Source organism: Muntiacus reevesi, chromosome 1 (genome assembly GCF_963930625.1).
Source record: "Muntiacus reevesi chromosome 1, mMunRee1.1, whole genome shotgun sequence".
In the NCBI taxonomy this organism is placed as follows: domain Eukaryota; kingdom Metazoa; phylum Chordata; class Mammalia; order Artiodactyla; family Cervidae; genus Muntiacus; species Muntiacus reevesi.
Window position 1 is genome coordinate 221,973,685 of NC_089249.1, and position 16,526 is coordinate 221,990,210.

Here is a 16,526-nt window from a genome sequence, read left to right on the forward strand (position 1 = left end):
TCAGCTTCTCTTTCTGGAAACAATCTAATGGTGGTCGCTGAGACTCAGGACTGTGACAAGGTGTCAGATGACAGAGCCAGGCATGCAGTAGATCCTCTGAGTGATTAGAAAGGACTGACTCCATGTCCTGCCTGGGGCCAAGCCCTCACACCCCTACTCCAGGCTCAGCTGTGCTCTTGGGATCCCTAGGGTGAGTGGGGGTCTCCTTGGTGGGGGAGAGAGAGGGGAATGAGTGAAAAAGTGAATGAATGGATGTGGCCAGGTGGTGGAGGGGGAGGGGAGGGGGCAGGTGTGCCCCCCCTGCCGTGGGCAGGGGTGGCTGACTGATTGACTTGGGGAGGGGGCTCCTAGGGAGGAGGTGGCGGAGGAGATGAGCTGCCATTGGTGTGCCTCAGACAAAGGCGGAGGGAGGGGGCATGGGCTGATGGGAAGGGAACAAAGAGGGAAGGGGGGCTGGCGGTGGGATCACACCGTCAGGAGGGCGAAGACGAGGGAGGAGGCACTGGCCAGCTGGACAGACGGAGGAGGTTGGGCCGAGTGAGGAAGGACAGCCAGACACACAAAGAAGCAAGCGGCGGTGGCCATGTGCTGGGGATGGGGCAGGAGGTCCTGGGGGCGACAGGGGCTAGCAGAGGGCTGACCAGAGGGGCACCGGGCCGAGCAGGTAGGTACTCTGGATCCAACCGCTGCTTGAATGGGTGTTGGGGCTGCAGGTGTCCAGGTTCCAGACCCCTAGGTGATCCTCGCGGTTCTGGGTCTGTCTGTCCAACTGTACACTGTACAGTTGCCAGGGCTCCACCATTAGCTTGTCCACCACTTTCTTAGAACCTTCATGGCATTCTTATTGTCCATCATCTGGGCCAGCTGGCAGTCTGTCCACTCAGCCTCTGGGCACCTGTGCTCATTTAGGAGAGGGTCTTGGTTTATCATCTGTCTGTCTGTCTGTCTCTGGCCGTGTGTCTAAGCCTGGTGGCATTGGGCTGGAGAGCCCACCTGAAAGTTTAAATTATCAGGTTGGGGACTACCTTGGTGGTCCAGGGGTTGAGACAGCCTTGAATGCAGGGGGTGTGGGTTCAATCCCCGGTTGGGAAACTAAAGTCCCACGTGTCGTGGATTCGGCCAAAATTAATAATAATAATAAAAATAAATTGTCAGGCCATATGTCTGTCTAGCTGACTGTCCGTTTGTGTGTCCAGAAGCCCCCACAGTGAGGGCCAGCATCTGTCTCTGTGTCTTGTCTATTGGTCACTTTGGCTGTCTGTCTGAAAACCTGTCCAATGGCTCTGTTCCTCTGTCTCCTGTTGTCCCTGCCTGCCTGTGTCTGTCACCCCATCTGCCAGGTGGTCTGTCCCCCAGACTCCCTGGGCTAGCACCATCCTGCCTGCAACATCCAGCCACCCTGCCTGAGACCCACCCAGGGCTGGGTGGGAGGGCCAGAACCTAGGTCAGGGGCTGCCTCCTCCTCAGACCCTTGGATGATCCCTGTCTCCCACGGCCCCAGGCACTGCAGGAGCTGAAGATGACGAGTTCCGTGGCGCCCTATGAGCAGTTGGTGCGGCAGGTGGAGGCCTTGAAGGCCGAGAACAGTCACCTGAGGCAGGAGCTTCGGGATAATTCAAGTCACCTGTCCAAGCTGGAGACAGAGACGTCAGGAATGAAGGTGTGAGGGGGAGGCGAGGCAAGGCAGAGGACACAGCCTGTGGCACAGGGACAAACACAAGGGATGGGTGGGCAGGACGAGGGCATCTAACAGATGGCCAGACCCGGAGCTCCCAGGCATCACCGACCGCTATCTTTCCTGCCTCCATCTTCAGGCAGTCCTGCAGCATTTACAGGGCAAGCTGGAGCAGGAGGCCCGTGTGTTGGTGTCCTCTGGGCAGACTGAGGTGCTGGAACAGCTGAAAGGTGAGGCACTGACCTGGGACTTCCTCTGCATACTGCGGGGAGGGGAGGCAGGGAGAGGTGCTTATCTTCACCTCTCTCTCCATGCCCACTCAGCCCTGCAGATGGACATCACCAGCCTGTATAACCTCAAGTTCCAGCCCCCAGCTCTGGCCCCCGAACCCACTGCCCGGACACCCGAGGGAAGCCCAGTGCATAGCTCTGGGCCCTCCAAAGAGAGCTTTGGAGAGCTGAGTCGGGCCACCATTCGGCTCCTGGAGGAACTGGACCGGGAACGGTGAGATGGGGGGATCTCCACCCACCTTGTGAGCCCTCCTGCCCCCACCCCACCCCACCCACTGCCCTCAGGGGGCTGGTACCTCAGCCCCCTTCCCTGGCCCAACTGACCTCAATTGGAGGACAAAGAGGAGGGGGGTGTTCCTGCTGAGGGGAAGACTCCTGGGAGACGTCCCCAGGGGTCCTGGACACACAGGCATTGCCAGGGACAGGGCTGTGTCCGGTGCCAGGGCTCAAAGTTAGGCCTGGAGCCAGGGGGACTCAAGGCAATCTTTGTGGAGAAAGGGCTGCTGCCCAAGAAACCTGGGCCTGAGGCCAGAAGAAGGCAGGGTCTGGGTGCCTAGCTCAGCTGGGTCATGTAGGGTCAGGTAGAACAGCTCTGGAGCAGGCTGGAGTTAACTCTATGCTTTGCTGTCTGACCTCGAGCAGGAACCCTAGCCCCTGCCAGCCTCAGACTTCTGCCCTGTAGAATGGGAATAACAGTGTCTCCTCACCAGACATGAAGAAGTCTGAGCCTCAAGTTTACCCTGTGTAGGCTAGAAAGTCATTATCCAGTATTGCAGAGGTGTTAACCTCTTCAGAGCCTCTCTCCGAGGATCACAGTTTACAAATGAGTTGCCTTTTTTACTTTCAATTAATTTCTGCACCCCATCCCCACCCCAGTCCCGGGAGTGCTATGGGCGCTGAGACTGCCACACTGCCTCTTAAACATGGCACCCAAGAAGTGTTCATTAAAATCAGGGTAGACAGCTCCCAGCCTGTGAGCCCGCGCCCACCGACCTGCCCTCCCCCAGGTGTTTCCTGTTGAATGAGATTGAGAAGGAGGAAAAGGAGAAGCTCTGGTATTACTCGCAGTTGCAAGGGCTATCTAAGCGCTTGGATGAACTCCCGCACGTGGAGACGGTGAGCTCCCCGGGCGGCCTAGGGGTCCACAGGGCCCCGCCTACGGCGGGGGGCGTGGAGCGGAGGTGGAGGCCCCTCCCCTTCCCGGGAGCCCCCTCACGGGGCCCGTCCGCCCCTCCCAGCAGTTCTCGATGCAGATGGATCTAATCCGGCAGCAGCTGGAATTCGAGGCTCAGCACATCCGCTCGCTGATGGAGGAGCGCTTCGGCACCTCGGACGAGATGGTGCAGCGGGCGCAGGTACGGCGCGGGCGGGCCAGTGCACCAGTGGGCGAATCAGAGCGCAGAGGCTCCTGTGGGTGGGGCCTGTCGCAGGGGGCAAAGCCACAGCTAGAGCGGGTTTAGGCCGGACCCAGCACAGAGGGCAGAGTCCCCGGGCGATGGGGACGAAGCCGACAGTGCGAGGAACCGAGTCTGAACAAGACTTGGGCGTTGCCAGTCCAATGGCGGGACCAAGTCAGAAAGTTGAGTGTCTGGAGGGTAGCCAGGGGTCTAAGTTTTGGGCGAGTCAAGAGTCCGGGGTTAAGGGTTGGACCTTGGGTGGGGCCAGGAAGTGAGTGGAGTCAAGTAACTGGGTGGGGTTTAGAGTGGGAGGGCCACATCGAGGAAGAAGCCCAGGGTCAGAGCCCAGGGGCTTTGACAGTGGGTGTGGCCGATTTGAGCTGAGGGCGGGGCCATATTGGGACGTGCACGGAGTCGGGACGGGTCGGGATTTCCACAGCGTGCATTTTCTCCCACTCAGATCCGTGCTTCCCGCCTGGAGCAGATCGACAAGGAACTGCTGTCCGCGCAGGACCGGGTGCAGCAGACTGAGCCCCAGGTACCAGGGGGGGCGGAACTAGGACCCTAGTAGGTGATGACAGCCAAGGCAGTAAGGGAACCCCCAGGGCCCTGCCCCCACTACGTTGTCATGGCAGCCTGAGAGCTTTGTATGGTGCCCCTGGGCGGAAACCACAGGCCTGGCGCTCTCCCACAGGCCTTGCTGGCAGTGAAGTCGATGCCCATGGACGAGGACGCCGAAAATGAGGTCCCCACGCACCCTGAGGATGGTGCCCCTCAGCCGGGCAACAGTAAGGTGAGGGGAGTTCAGGTCGGGGGATGCTCACAGACGGGGTGGAGGGATGGCGGCAGCTTGGTTGGGATACACTGAAGTGGGTCCTGCACCCCTACTGCATTTGAAGGCCCTTCCTCCCCAGACCGCCATAAAGCTTATCCAGGTGTGGGATGGTCACCCTGAGTTGGAGTGCTTGGTGAGGCTGGGTTGTAGTCTGGAGCCTGGCGTTGGTGTGGCTACCTGTCCTGATATTTGGAGGGCATGCTAGCTTAGGAGTACCGTGATGCCGGTGGGGTGGGCCTTTGGCCCTCACGGACTGGGGGCGTCTCTGCAGTAGGGTGTATGTGTGTGTCCTCTGGGAGGATGCAGGGTGAGCCAGGGCTAGCATGATGGGATTCCCTTGTTTAGGGGGAGTCACCAGGGGCTGGGGGACTGTCCCTGGCTGGGGAGTGCAGGCTCCCCACCCTGACATCTCCTGCCCCTCGCAGGTGGAGGTGGTCTTCTGGCTCCTGTCCATGCTGGCAACGCGGGACCAGGAGGACACGGCGCGGACGCTGCTCGCCATGTCCAGCTCACCCGAAAGCTGCGTGGCCATGCGCCGCTCAGGCTGTCTGCCGCTGCTGCTGCAGATCCTGCACGGCACCGAGGCCGGGGCTGGGGGTCGCAACGGGACCCCCGGGGCTCCGGGAGCCAAGGATGCGCGCATGCGCGCCAACGCAGCACTGCACAATATCGTCTTCTCTCAGCCTGACCAGGGGCTGGCACGCAAGGAGATGCGCGTGTTACACGTGCTGGAGCAGATCCGCGCCTACTGCGAGACCTGCTGGGACTGGCTGCAGGCCCGGGATGGTGGGCCTGAGGGCGGCGGTGCCGGTGCTGGTGAGTGTGCATCCTGGGCTCCCCGCGGGGCAGGGCAGCACCCTGGGGTGTCAGGGGCCTCTGGCTTCTCCTGGGCACCTGCTTTGTGCCTGGCGCTGACTGAGGTCTCATGGGAACCTGTGAAGATAGACTGGTGAAGGGACAACCACGAACAACCCAGGCTGCGGGGTAGATGTTCAAGAAACCATGGATTGTAGGCAACCCTCCAAACGTGAGTGCAGAATTTGAGATGCCTAGCTTTTGTGGCTGATTGCAAAGTTAATTTCCGATGCTGAGCACCAGACTGGGTGAGGCAGGTCGCTCCTTGTTCACTTTAGAGGTTCTGTGAAGGAGGCCCCTCTACTCCGGGGGTGACTCCCACAAGCCCAGTGTACAGCACTTTGAAAAACTCTGGGGTTTTGGCAGGAGGGCGGGGACCCACCAGGTCACATCTCTGGGAATGGGAGGGCTCTGACCATGGTCCTTGTGCCCACAGCGCCGGTGCCCATCGAGCCGCAGATCTGTCAGGCCACCTGCGCCGTCATGAAGCTGTCCTTCGACGAGGAATACCGCCGTGCCATGAATGAGCTGGGTGAGTGTCCCTCATCAGCCCCTGTCCCTGATCTGGTCCAGGGTCTCCAGTGCAGGGCAGGCTCTGGGCCCTAGTGGTCCTGGGACTCAGGCAATGGGGCTAGGGCTGGGAAAGTCAGGAGCTGAGGTGAATCTAACCCACCAGTGGTCAGGGCGGGGCGACCCGTGAAATTTTAGGTTTGGGAATATTACATCTTTTTCATAACGAAGGTCCATTGAAATGTTGGAAACAGAAATACCAAGGGCACAAATTACATTCATCTGCTTTGTTTTACTCTAATATAAAATGAGGCACATACCTCTCACCTGGCAGGTGATCGGAGCTCTCAGAAGTTCCCTAAGGTCTCACATGGTGGGGTGAGGGGCGGGGTGGGGGGCATCTGGGGCAGTGGCCACTTTACAAGAGGGCACAGCTCTTGAGGGTTTCCTCTCTTGGCTGTTCCACAGACCCCTGGGGGTTACCAAGTCCCCTCCAGGAGGCCTGAAAGGTCACTTATTTGATGAAGTTAAGATATGATTTACCTTCTCCCCTCTTGTGGGCATGGTGTGTGCAGTGCAATTTAACAGGCACTGCTACTCTGAGGACCCCTGGGCTGTGCGTTCTGGGGTTATAAGATTTCTCCATTTTAATTTATAGTATGGTAAATATTTGTTATTGGAGTATAGTTGATTTATAATGTGTTGGTTTCAGGTGTAAATTGATTCAGTTATATATATTCTTTTTTAATTCTTTTCCATTATGGCTTATCACAGGATCTTGATATAGTTCTCTGTGCCATAGAATAGGACCTTGTTGTGTATCCATCCTGCACATAATAGCTTACATCTGCTAACTGCAGCCTCCCACTCCATCCTTCCCCTTTGGCAACCACAAGTCTGTTCTCTGTGTCTGTCTGTTTGGTAGATAGATTCATTTGTCATATTTTAGATTCCACATTAAGTAACATCATATGGCTTTTGTCTTTGTCTTTCACAGAAAATCTCTAGTTGCATCCATGTTGCTGCAAATGGCAATATTTTGTTCTTTTTTGTGGCTGAGTAATATTCCTATATATATATATATATATATATATATATATATAGGCTCCTAGGAGTGGATTTTTAAGATTAAGAAGCAAAAAGGCTTTGGATACCCCCCTCAACTTTGAATTATGTATCTCACATTTTTTTCATTCTGCTATGCGCATTACACACACACACAGGGTCCCTTTGGAAGCCTGTAGGTTTGTGTTGCTGAGCCCCTTCCCCAGGATGGCCCCCACTGGTGTGTTCATGAGCAAAAGCACTTCACAGTCCTGAGAAGGATCCCGTTGCTGAGCGAGGGGAAGGGCCGTGTGTGTCTGGGTTTCTGTACCTTTTGACCATCACCGTCCACATTCGTGAGAACCCTGTGTCCTAGTGAACAGAGGGTTGTGTGTGGGGGCCATCACAATGGCTCCTGAGCATATGCCATCTGGTCCGTCCTGGGGACGTGGCAGGGCACAGCCTCCCGCCCTGCCCTCAGTGGTTCGCCGTCTAATGGTTTTGAGGCTTCTTGTTTGGGAAGTTGGGGGGCTTCCCTGAGGAAGTGACTCTTGAACAGAAGGGGACGCAGGAAACTGAGTGGACAGTGGGGAAGAGCACCTGGGCAGAGGGAATAGCACATGCAAAGGCCCTGTAGTTGGACCACGTGTGACCGGAGACTGAGTGTGGACAGGAGGCGGGCGTGGAGGCTCAGGGCACCGAGGGGAAAGGCAAGCCTGCCAGCAGGCCATCTGGAGGAGGTGTCCTCGGGGTCGGGTTTCAAAAGTAGGCTTGAGGAGAGCAGACTGGGGGTGGGAGAGAAGGGAGGGTGTATAGCAGAGTGACCTGTGAGGCGGGATGGCTGGGGGCACCTGACCACCCTTGCGCTGCCGGGCCCCCCACAGGTGGGCTGCAGGCAGTGGCAGAGTTACTGCAGGTTGACCATGAGATGCACAAGATGACCCGGGACCCTCTCAACCTGGCCCTGCGCCGATACGCCGGCATGACCCTCACCAACCTCACCTTCGGGGACGTCGCCAACAAGGTGCCTGGGTGGGCGGGTCGACCTCACCCGGCCCAGAGTAGCGCTGAGCTGTGGGACAGGCGGGGAGACTGAGGCCCAGCTTCTCCCTCAACCAGGCCACTGTCCTCTTGGCCACTCTGTCCTGTGGACTAGGGGGCCTCTGGGCTGTGGATGGAGGGCTAGGGGGGAGACCAATGTTTGCACCTGCCTGAGCCTCAGGCTCATTTGGGCAATGAAGTGACTGCTCCCCTCCCTCCATGGTGGTGAAGATGGGGGTGGGGTTCAAGCTCCAGCACATTGCAAGTGCTTGGTTAACACTCACCCCACCTGTCCCCCCGACATGGCATGACTTCCCTGTGCCCACCACAGGCTGCACTGTGCGCCCGCCGGGGCTGCATGGAGGCCATTGTCGCCCAGCTGGCATCAGAGAGTGAGGAGCTGCACCAGGTATCAGGAGGCTGTGGGAACACTGGGGAGGGGGGAGGTGGAGGGCATCCCCTGCGCTTTGCTGTGTGCCAGCTGCTTCAGGCCTTTAGGGTGGGAGCCTGGCCCAGGCCCACCCTGCCTGCCCTGCCCCGCCCCCAGGTCGTGTCTAGCATCCTGCGCAACCTGTCCTGGAGGGCTGACATCAACAGCAAGAAGGTGCTGAGGGAGGTGGGCAGCATGACTGCCCTGATGCAGTGCGTCCTGCGAGCCACTAAGGTGGGTGTCGAGTGGGGCGCCTGGGGGGCGGGGCAGCCAGGGTGGGCAGGAGGCATTGGCGGCAGGTGGCGAGTTCTCCACCTGGGGGGAAACCAAGTCAGACAACCCACTGCTTGGCAACAGGCCCACACCTGGGGCTTCCAACACTGCCGCTCAGAGAACCTGTCATAGCTGACTCCATTACTTGTTAGTTAAATTTGAAAACGCATCTGGGTACCTCACGTGGGTGCCTCCGGGGAGAGGGCCTGGTGAGTGGGCTGTGTTGTCCCCACTACATTGTTCACCCGCTGCTGCTCCTGCCCTGCACCCAGGAGTCCACCCTGAAGAGCGTGCTTAGCGCCCTGTGGAACCTCTCGGCGCACAGCACGGAGAACAAGGCGGCCATCTGCCAGGTGGATGGTGCCCTGGGCTTCCTGGTGAGCACACTGACCTACAAGTGCCAGAGCAACTCGCTAGCCATCATCGAGAGCGGTGGCGGCATCCTGCGCAATGTGTCCAGCCTCATCGCCACCCGTGAGGACTACAGGTCAGCTGGGGGCAGGGGGAGGGGGTGGGAGGGGTCCCCGTTGGGAGGGGGGAAGGAGGTGTGGGGGAAGGGAGTGGGGAATGCTGGGGTCAGAGGAAGGAGGTGTGGGGGGCACTGGGGCAGGACTTGAGGAAAGAAGGGGGGAAGGAGGGGGTGCTGGGGGGTGGAGGAAGGTGTAAGGGGTGCTGGAGCGCTGGGAGTAAAGAGGTGGGGGGAGGGAGTGGGGGCACTGGGGTGGGGCTGGCAGCTCCCCCTCTGCAGTAAACTCCCCGGGGAGCCTTACCTTCTCCTGCCAATGAGTCATCTAGATGACCCCCTAGGTGCTATTTTTAGTATAAATATATCCCCAGTACTACATGGGATATACTTGTACTACATCTTAAACTAGCTTTGTAAAAATAAACATAATACTCAAGTAATATTAATAATACTTGTTCTTAAAAAAAAAAATAATAATACTTGTTCTTTATTAAAATGTTATTCACTATGTAATAAGTAACTTACTAGGTAACATTAACAACAAGCTTCAATACTTCAACAACAATACTTCACTATGTGAACAAACATAACTTTTAAAAGTATATCCCAAACTCTGCATGATATACTTGTACTAAATTTTAAATTAACTCAGTAAAAAATACATAATTTTCTAAATAACAATAATAAATACTTGCTATTTATTAAAATATTCATTAATATTAAGTAAAACAATACCTATTCTTAACACATTTATTTCCTACTATAACATATTGCATACTTATATTGAATTTTAAATGAATTTATTAAAATAAAAATGCACCACTTTCTAAATAATAGTAATAAAAACTTGTTCTTTATTAATTTCACTTATTAATATTACTAATAAGTAATGCTTCTGATATATGAAAGTACATAACTTTTAAAAAGTATACATCTAAGTATATCCCAAATATTGCATGGGATATATCTGTGCTGAAGATTTTATCAGTTAAAACATTAAGAAACAATACTTAGATTTCTGTTTCCTTTTAATACTATCTTTGTGTGTGTGTGCTTAGTCACTTAGTTGTGTCTGACTCCCTGAGACCCCATGGACAGAGGAGCCTGGTGGGCTACAGTCCATGGGCTCCTCTGTCCATGGGCTTTCCCAGGTAAGAATACTGGAGGGCATTGCCGTTTCTTTGTCCAGGGTCTCAATCCAGAGGTTGAATCCACCTCTGCCATATTGGCAGGTGGATTCTTTACCACTAGCGCCACCTGGGAAGCCCCCAATACTATTTTCAGTATACCCCAAATATTACATGGGATAAGTAAGTGTAAGCATTAGTCGCTCAGTTGTGTCCGACTTTTTGCGACCCCATGCAGTACAGACCTCCAGGCTCCTCTGTCATGGAGTTTTCCAGGCAAGAATACTGGAGTGGGTTGCCATTCACATCTCTAATTACATGGGATATACTTGTGCTAATGACCTTACCCCAGTAGAGAATTCCCTGGCATGCAGTGGTTAGGACTTGGTGCTTTCATTACCGAGGTCTCAGGTTCAGTCATCCCTGGTGGGGGAAATAAGATCTCACAAGTCATGGAGTGGACAGAAAAAAAAAAAAAAGTTTTATCAAGCAAAAGAAAACATTTTATCTACTACTAATGCTAATAATAAATAGTACTTAGTATCTTTAGAAACAAACAGAAATCTCTAGTATAGGTATATAGAGAGATATACTACACACTACTATATGTAAAATAACAAGGACCTACTGTATAGCACAGCGAATTCTACTATAGTAACATAGATGCGAAGAATCCGAGAAAGAATGTATAAAGGTATAACAGAACCACTTTGCTGTACGTCTAAAACTAACAACATTGTAAGTCAACTATACTCCATTATAGAATAAAATTTTTTAAAATGAGTTAACTAAATTCGACTTTACATGAGTATTAATAACGAATTAATAGTACTGTTTAATAGTTTGATATTAATAAAAGCTTTGGCACAAGTACATCTCACCCAATGTTTGGGATATACTTACACTAAGAATTTAGCACTGTTTTTGAAATTCCAAGTTACCTGGGCATCTTGTTTGGATTTGCCCCATCCTGCCGCGGAGGGTGGTGGGCGGTGTCCAGGTTGGGCGGGGCCTGACGCGCTCCGCCCCGCTTCCCGCAGGCAGGTGCTGCGCGACCACAATTGCCTGCAGACGCTGCTGCAGCACCTGACGTCGCACAGCCTGACCATAGTGAGCAATGCGTGCGGCACGCTCTGGAACCTGTCGGCCCGCAGCCCCCGCGACCAAGAGCTGCTGTGGGACCTGGGCGCCGTGGGCATGCTGCGGAACCTGGTGCACTCAAAGCACAAGATGATCGCCATGGGCAGCGCCGCCGCGCTGCGCAACCTGCTGGCTCACCGGCCTGCCAAGTACCAGCCGGCGGCCACCGCAATCTCCCCGGGCTCCTGCGCGCCCAGCCTGTACGTGCGCAAGCAGCGCGCGCTAGAGGCCGAGCTGGACACACGGCACCTGGCGCAGGCGCTTGACCACCTGGAGAAGCAGGGCCTGCCGGAGGCCGAGGCCGTCTCCAAGAAGCCCCTCCCGCCCCTGCGCCACCTGGACGGCCTGGCCCAGGACTACGCCTCTGACTCGGGCTGCTTTGACGACGACGATGCGCCCTCCCTGGCCGCTGCCGCCACTGCCGCAGAGCCCGCCAGCCCCGCAGTGCTCTCCCTCTTCCTGGGCAGCCCCTTCCTGCAGGGCCAGGCGCTGGCCCGAGCCCCGCCCACCCGCCGAGGAGGCCTGGAGGCAGAGAAGGAGGCCTGTGGGGAGGCAGCCGTGGCAGCTAGGGCCAAAGCCAAGCTGGCGCTGGCGGTGGCTCGCATCGACAGGCTGGTGGAGGATATCTCGGCCCTGCACACCTCCTCTGACGACAGCTTCAGCCTCAGCTCCGGGGACCCTGGGCAGGAGGCCCCGCGAGAAGGCCGTGCCCAATCCTGCTCACCTTGCAGGGGACCTGAGGGGGGGCGGCGGGAAGCGGGCGGCAGCCGGGCTCACCCACTGCTGCGGCTCAAGGCAGCCCACGCCAGCCTTTCCAATGACAGTCTCAACAGCGGTAGCACCAGTGATGGGCACTGTCCTCGTGAGCACTCACGGCCCTGCTCACTGGCTGCTCTGGCTGAGCACCGAGAGGGGCCCCCACGTGGCCAGGCACGGCCCAGCCGGCTTGACCTCAACCTGCCCGGCGGCCAGGCTGAGCCTGAGGCCCGGGATGCCAAGGCCACAGACGCCCAAGTGCGTACCATCAAGTTGTCGCCCACCTACCAGCACGTGCCGCTGCTGGAGGGTGCCACCAGGGTGGGTGCAGGGTCCCTGGCCCCCAGGGCCCGGAAACAGGCCTGGCTGTCCACAGAGGGCCTGAGCAGTGTGCCTGAGAAGCTAGTGGTTGAGAAAGCACCCCTCTGCCTGTCCCGCTGCAGCTCGCTGTCCTCGCTGTCCTCAGCTGGCCGCCCGGGGCCCAGCGAGGCTGGGGACCTAGATGAGAGTGACTCTTCCCTGGAGGGGCTGGAGGAGGCTGGCCCTGGTGAGGCAGAGCTGGATGGAGCCTGGAGGGGCCCGGGGGCCACCTCCCTGCCCATGGCCATCCCGGCACCCCAGAGGGGTCGAGGCCTGGGGGTGGAGGATGCCACACCGTCCAGCTCCTCTGAGAACTGCGTGCAGGAGACACCGCTGGTGCTGAGCCGCTGCAGCTCAGTCAGTTCACTGGGCAGCTTCGAGAGCCCGTCCATTGCCAGCTCCATCCCCAGTGACCCGTGCAGTGGACTGGGCAGCGGCACGGTCAGCCCCAGTGAGCTGCCTGATAGCCCCGGGCAAACCATGCCACCAAGCCGCAGCAAGACACCGCCGCTGGCCCCAGCACCACCAGGCGAGCGGGAGGCCACCCAGTTCAGCCTGCAGTGGGAGAGTTACGTGAAGCGCTTCCTGGACATTGCCGACTGCCGGGAGCGCTGCCGGCTGCCCTCCGAGCTGGACGCAGGCAGCGTGCGTTTCACTGTGGAGAAGCCCGACGAGAACTTCTCGTGTGCCTCCAGCCTCAGCGCACTGGCCCTGCATGAGCTCTACGTGCAGAAGGACGTGGAGCTGCGGCTGCTGCCCCCTGCCTGCCCAGAGCGCGGCAGCGGAGGAGGCGGAGGCCCAGGGCACCGCCGACGGGACGAAGCCAGTGGCTGTCTGGAAGGGCCGGTGTCCACTGATCAGGAGCTGGAGCTGCTGCGTGAGTGCCTGGGTGGGTCCGTGCCTGCCCGGCTCCGCAAAGTGGCCTCGGCACTGGTGCCTGGTCGCCGCGCGCTGCCTGTGCCCGTCTACATGCTGGTGCCTGCCCCGGCCCATGAGGACGACTCCTGCACTGACTCGGCCGAAGGCACTCCAGTCAACTTCTCCAGCGCCGCCTCCCTCAGCGACGAGACCCTGCAGGGACCCCCCAAGGATGGTGGGCGTTTGGGTGGGCAGAAGCCTGCGGGTCGTGCCGCCCCCACCAGGCAGCCTGCTGGGCAGCGGCACAGGGTGGGGAGCATGGGCCGGAGCACAGAGCAGCCCCGGGGGGCTGGGAGGAGCCGGGCAGGGCTGGAGCTGCCCCTCCGCCGGCCCCCAAGCGCCTGCAGGGACAGCCTGGGGGACAGCTCCCGCCCAGGCCGGGAGCATGGGGATGGGGCTCTGCAGTCTCTGTGCCTCACAACGCCCACTGAGGAGGCCGTGTACTGTTTCTACGGCAATGACTCAGATGAGGAGACGGCCACAGCGGTCACAGCAGCACCCCCACGGCGGGCATCCGCGATCCCCCGGGCGGTGAAGAGGGAGTGCCCAGCTGGTGCCAGGAAGGAGGCGCAGGCTGTGCCCAAGGCTGCACCCAAGGCGGCACCGCCTGCCCGGGCCCAGCCCAGCCTCATTGCAGATGAGACACCACCATGCTACTCCCTGAGCTCCTCCGCCAGCTCCCTCAGCGAACCTGAGCCCTCCGAGTGCATGGCCAGCCGGCCCCGGGTCCACAAGCCAGGGCTCACCAAGGACCTGGGCCCTGGAAGCAGGAAGGATGGCACCCCCAGCCCGCGGGCCAAGGCAGAGCTGCTCCGGCGCTGCATCGGCTCAGCCTTGCCCAGGCGCCAGCCCCAGGTGTCTGGCCCAAGGCGCCGCCCACCCCGAGAGGCCCAGCCAGAGAAGCGTGCAGCAGAAGGGCCCCGGGAGCGCAGTGAGGAGGCGGCCAGCTCAGACCATGCCTCAGACCTGGATAGCATCGAGTGGCGTGCCATCCAGGAGGGCGCCAACTCTGTTGCCACATGGCTGCACCAGGCTGCAGCGGCGGCTGCCCGCGAGGCCTCCTCAGAGTCTGATTCCGTTCTGTCCTTTGCAACAGGGCAGTCGGTGGGTTCCACCCTGCAGCCCACCCTGCATAGGAAGGGGCGTCAGCCAAGGGCAGAGGGCCAGCCGGGTGGTGCCCTGCGGCCAGAGAAACCAGAAGGGGCCCTCACCCAGCGCAGCAGCAGGCCGGAGAAGCTGCGTGGCACTCAGAAGGCCCCGAATGGGGTGCCGGCGGTGCTCCGGGGACATACAGTGATCTACATGCCCAGTCCGGCCACCCGGGCACAGTCCAGAGGTACCCGGGCACAGTCCAGAGGTGCCCCTGCTTCCCGCATTGCGGCAAGAAAGATGGGAGCCCCCAGCCCCGTGCAGCCGGCGGCCCCCACCAAAGTCCCCAGCACAGGGCAGCAGCGGTCTCGGAGCCTGCACCGGCCTGGCAAGATCTCAGAGCTGGCAACGCTCAGTCCCCCGCAGAGAAGTGCCACACCACCAGCCCGCCTTGCCAAGACCCCGTCGTCAAGTTCCTCTCAGACCTCACCGGCCTCCCAGCCTCTGCCCAGGAGGTCACCCCCTGCTGCCCAGCCTGCAGGGCCCCTGCCCGGCCCCAAGGCCTCCCCAGTGCCCAAGACTCCAGCAAGGGCCCTGCTGGCCAAGCAGCACAAGACGCAGAAGTCACCCGTGAGGATCCCCTTCATGCAGAGGCCCGCCAGGCGGGGGCCGCCACCCTTGGCTAGGGCAGCCCCAGAACCAGGCCCTAGGGGCCAGGTGGGCGCAGAAAGGGGCCCTGCAGCCCGAGGGGGCCGCCTGGGCCTGGTGCGCGTGGCCTCCGCCCGCTCTAGCGGCAGCGAATCCTCCGAGCGCTCGGGTTTCCGGCGGCAACTGACCTTCATCAAGGAGTCGCCGGGTCTGCTGCGCCGCCGACGCTCGGAACTGTCAGCACCCGAGGCCACCAACCCGACCACCCAGGCTGCCTCGCCTTGCCGCAGCCGGCCGGCACTACCCGCTGTCTTCCTCTGCTCCTCGCGCTGCGATGAGCTGCGGGCAGGCTCCCAGCAGGCCCCGGCCCCCCAGCGGGCCCCCGCGGCCCGGCCCCGCCCCAGCGAGCGGCAGCCTCGGCGCACCAGCTCCGAGAGCCCGTCCCGCCTGCCCGTCCGCACGCCGGCCACTGGGCCCGAGACGGTCAAGCGCTATGCCTCCCTACCCCACATCAGCGTGGTCCGCAGACCGGATGCCACCAGCCCCGAACCTGCAGCGGACGCCACCCGCCGCAGCAGCGCAGGGGAGGCCGGGCCGCTGCCCAGGGTGGCCGCGCCGGGCACCACGTGGCGCCGCATCCGGGACGAGGACGTCCCGCACATCCTGCGGAGCACGCTGCCCGCCCGCGCACTGCCGCTGCTAGGCTCCCCGCCAGAGGACGGCCCGGCCGGCCCGCCGCAGCGCAAGACCAGCGACGCCGTGGTCCAGACTGAGGACTTCGCGGCCGCGAAGACCAACTCCAGCACGTCCCCGAGCATGGAGAGCAGGGCGCCCCCCCAGGCCACGGCCGGAGGCCCCACCTCCCTTCTTGGCAGCGACGTGGACGGGCCGCCCGCCAAGGCGCCCGCCCCCACCCCTTTCGTCCCCGCCAGCCGGCACGGCTCCCCCAGCCGCTCCGCCCGCGTCCCCCCCTTCAACTACGTGCCCAGCCCCATGGTGGCGGCCACTGCTGACTCCGCCGTGGAGAAGGCCCCCACCCCCGTCCCCACCAGCCTCCTGGAATAGTGGCCAGGACTGAACTTCCAGAACATCCTCTCCTGGCCCAGGGCCGTCTGGCTGCCCCGAGGGTGGTCCCAGGACCCGCCTGCCACCACCCCCCCAGGGCCCCGCCCTCCGAGCCTCACCCCTGCCCACACGGGCCTCGCACTCACGCGTAGACGCTTGCTTTTGAGCCGAGGAAGCTTCTGGAGGAAAGTAAGCTGCGGGCTGGAGCGCGCGTCACCGCAAGGGGGCGCCCAGGCGGAGACCACCCTCCTGGCTCGGGCCGTCCTCAGCGGTGCCCTTTTGGGTTCCTGGCCCTACCGGGCCCGGCGTTACCACCACACTTGCTCCCTTCCCCTCTGGGGAACGCATGGGGGTAGGGAGGGAATGACAGTGCCCGCCGAGGTGGGTTCGGGGCTGAGAGGGTGGCGGCTGCAGGAGCCTGCCAGGCGGTAGGCGGAGGCGACTGCGCATGCGCAGGAGAAAGCCTGTAATTACGGGCAGGGCCGGGTAATTGGTTAACTACGGCTTAGCTGGTTTGTTTGCCGTCTCGGCTTCAGCTGGGGGCGTGCGGGAGGGGCGTGTCTGCGCCCGGCAGAAAGGCCACCCCAACCCCAGACAGACACGCGCA

The 16,526-nt window shown here is 59.9% G+C and overlaps 1 protein-coding gene across 2 annotated transcripts; it reads left to right on the forward strand.

Moving 5' to 3' along the window:
- Positions 1 to 1,519: 1,519 nt before the first annotated feature.
- APC2 (APC regulator of WNT signaling pathway 2) lies at positions 1,520 to 16,045 on the forward strand. 2 transcript variants are annotated; one of them, XM_065918500.1, is made up of 14 exons: positions 1,520 to 1,660; positions 1,815 to 1,905; positions 1,999 to 2,179; positions 2,973 to 3,081; positions 3,204 to 3,320; positions 3,823 to 3,900; positions 4,057 to 4,155; positions 4,623 to 5,013; positions 5,489 to 5,584; positions 7,491 to 7,630; positions 7,979 to 8,056; positions 8,195 to 8,311; positions 8,623 to 8,837; positions 10,984 to 16,045. In XM_065918500.1, the coding sequence occupies exons 1-14, from the start codon at positions 1,520 to 1,522 to the stop codon at positions 15,917 to 15,919; spliced, it is 6,789 nt and encodes a 2,262-aa protein (XP_065774572.1). In that variant the 3' UTR covers positions 15,920 to 16,045. The 2 variants fall into 2 exon arrangements, with proteins under 2 accessions (XP_065774572.1, XP_065774573.1); XM_065918501.1 differs by having other exon boundaries at positions 3,207 to 3,320.
- Positions 16,046 to 16,526: the final 481 nt, after the last annotated feature.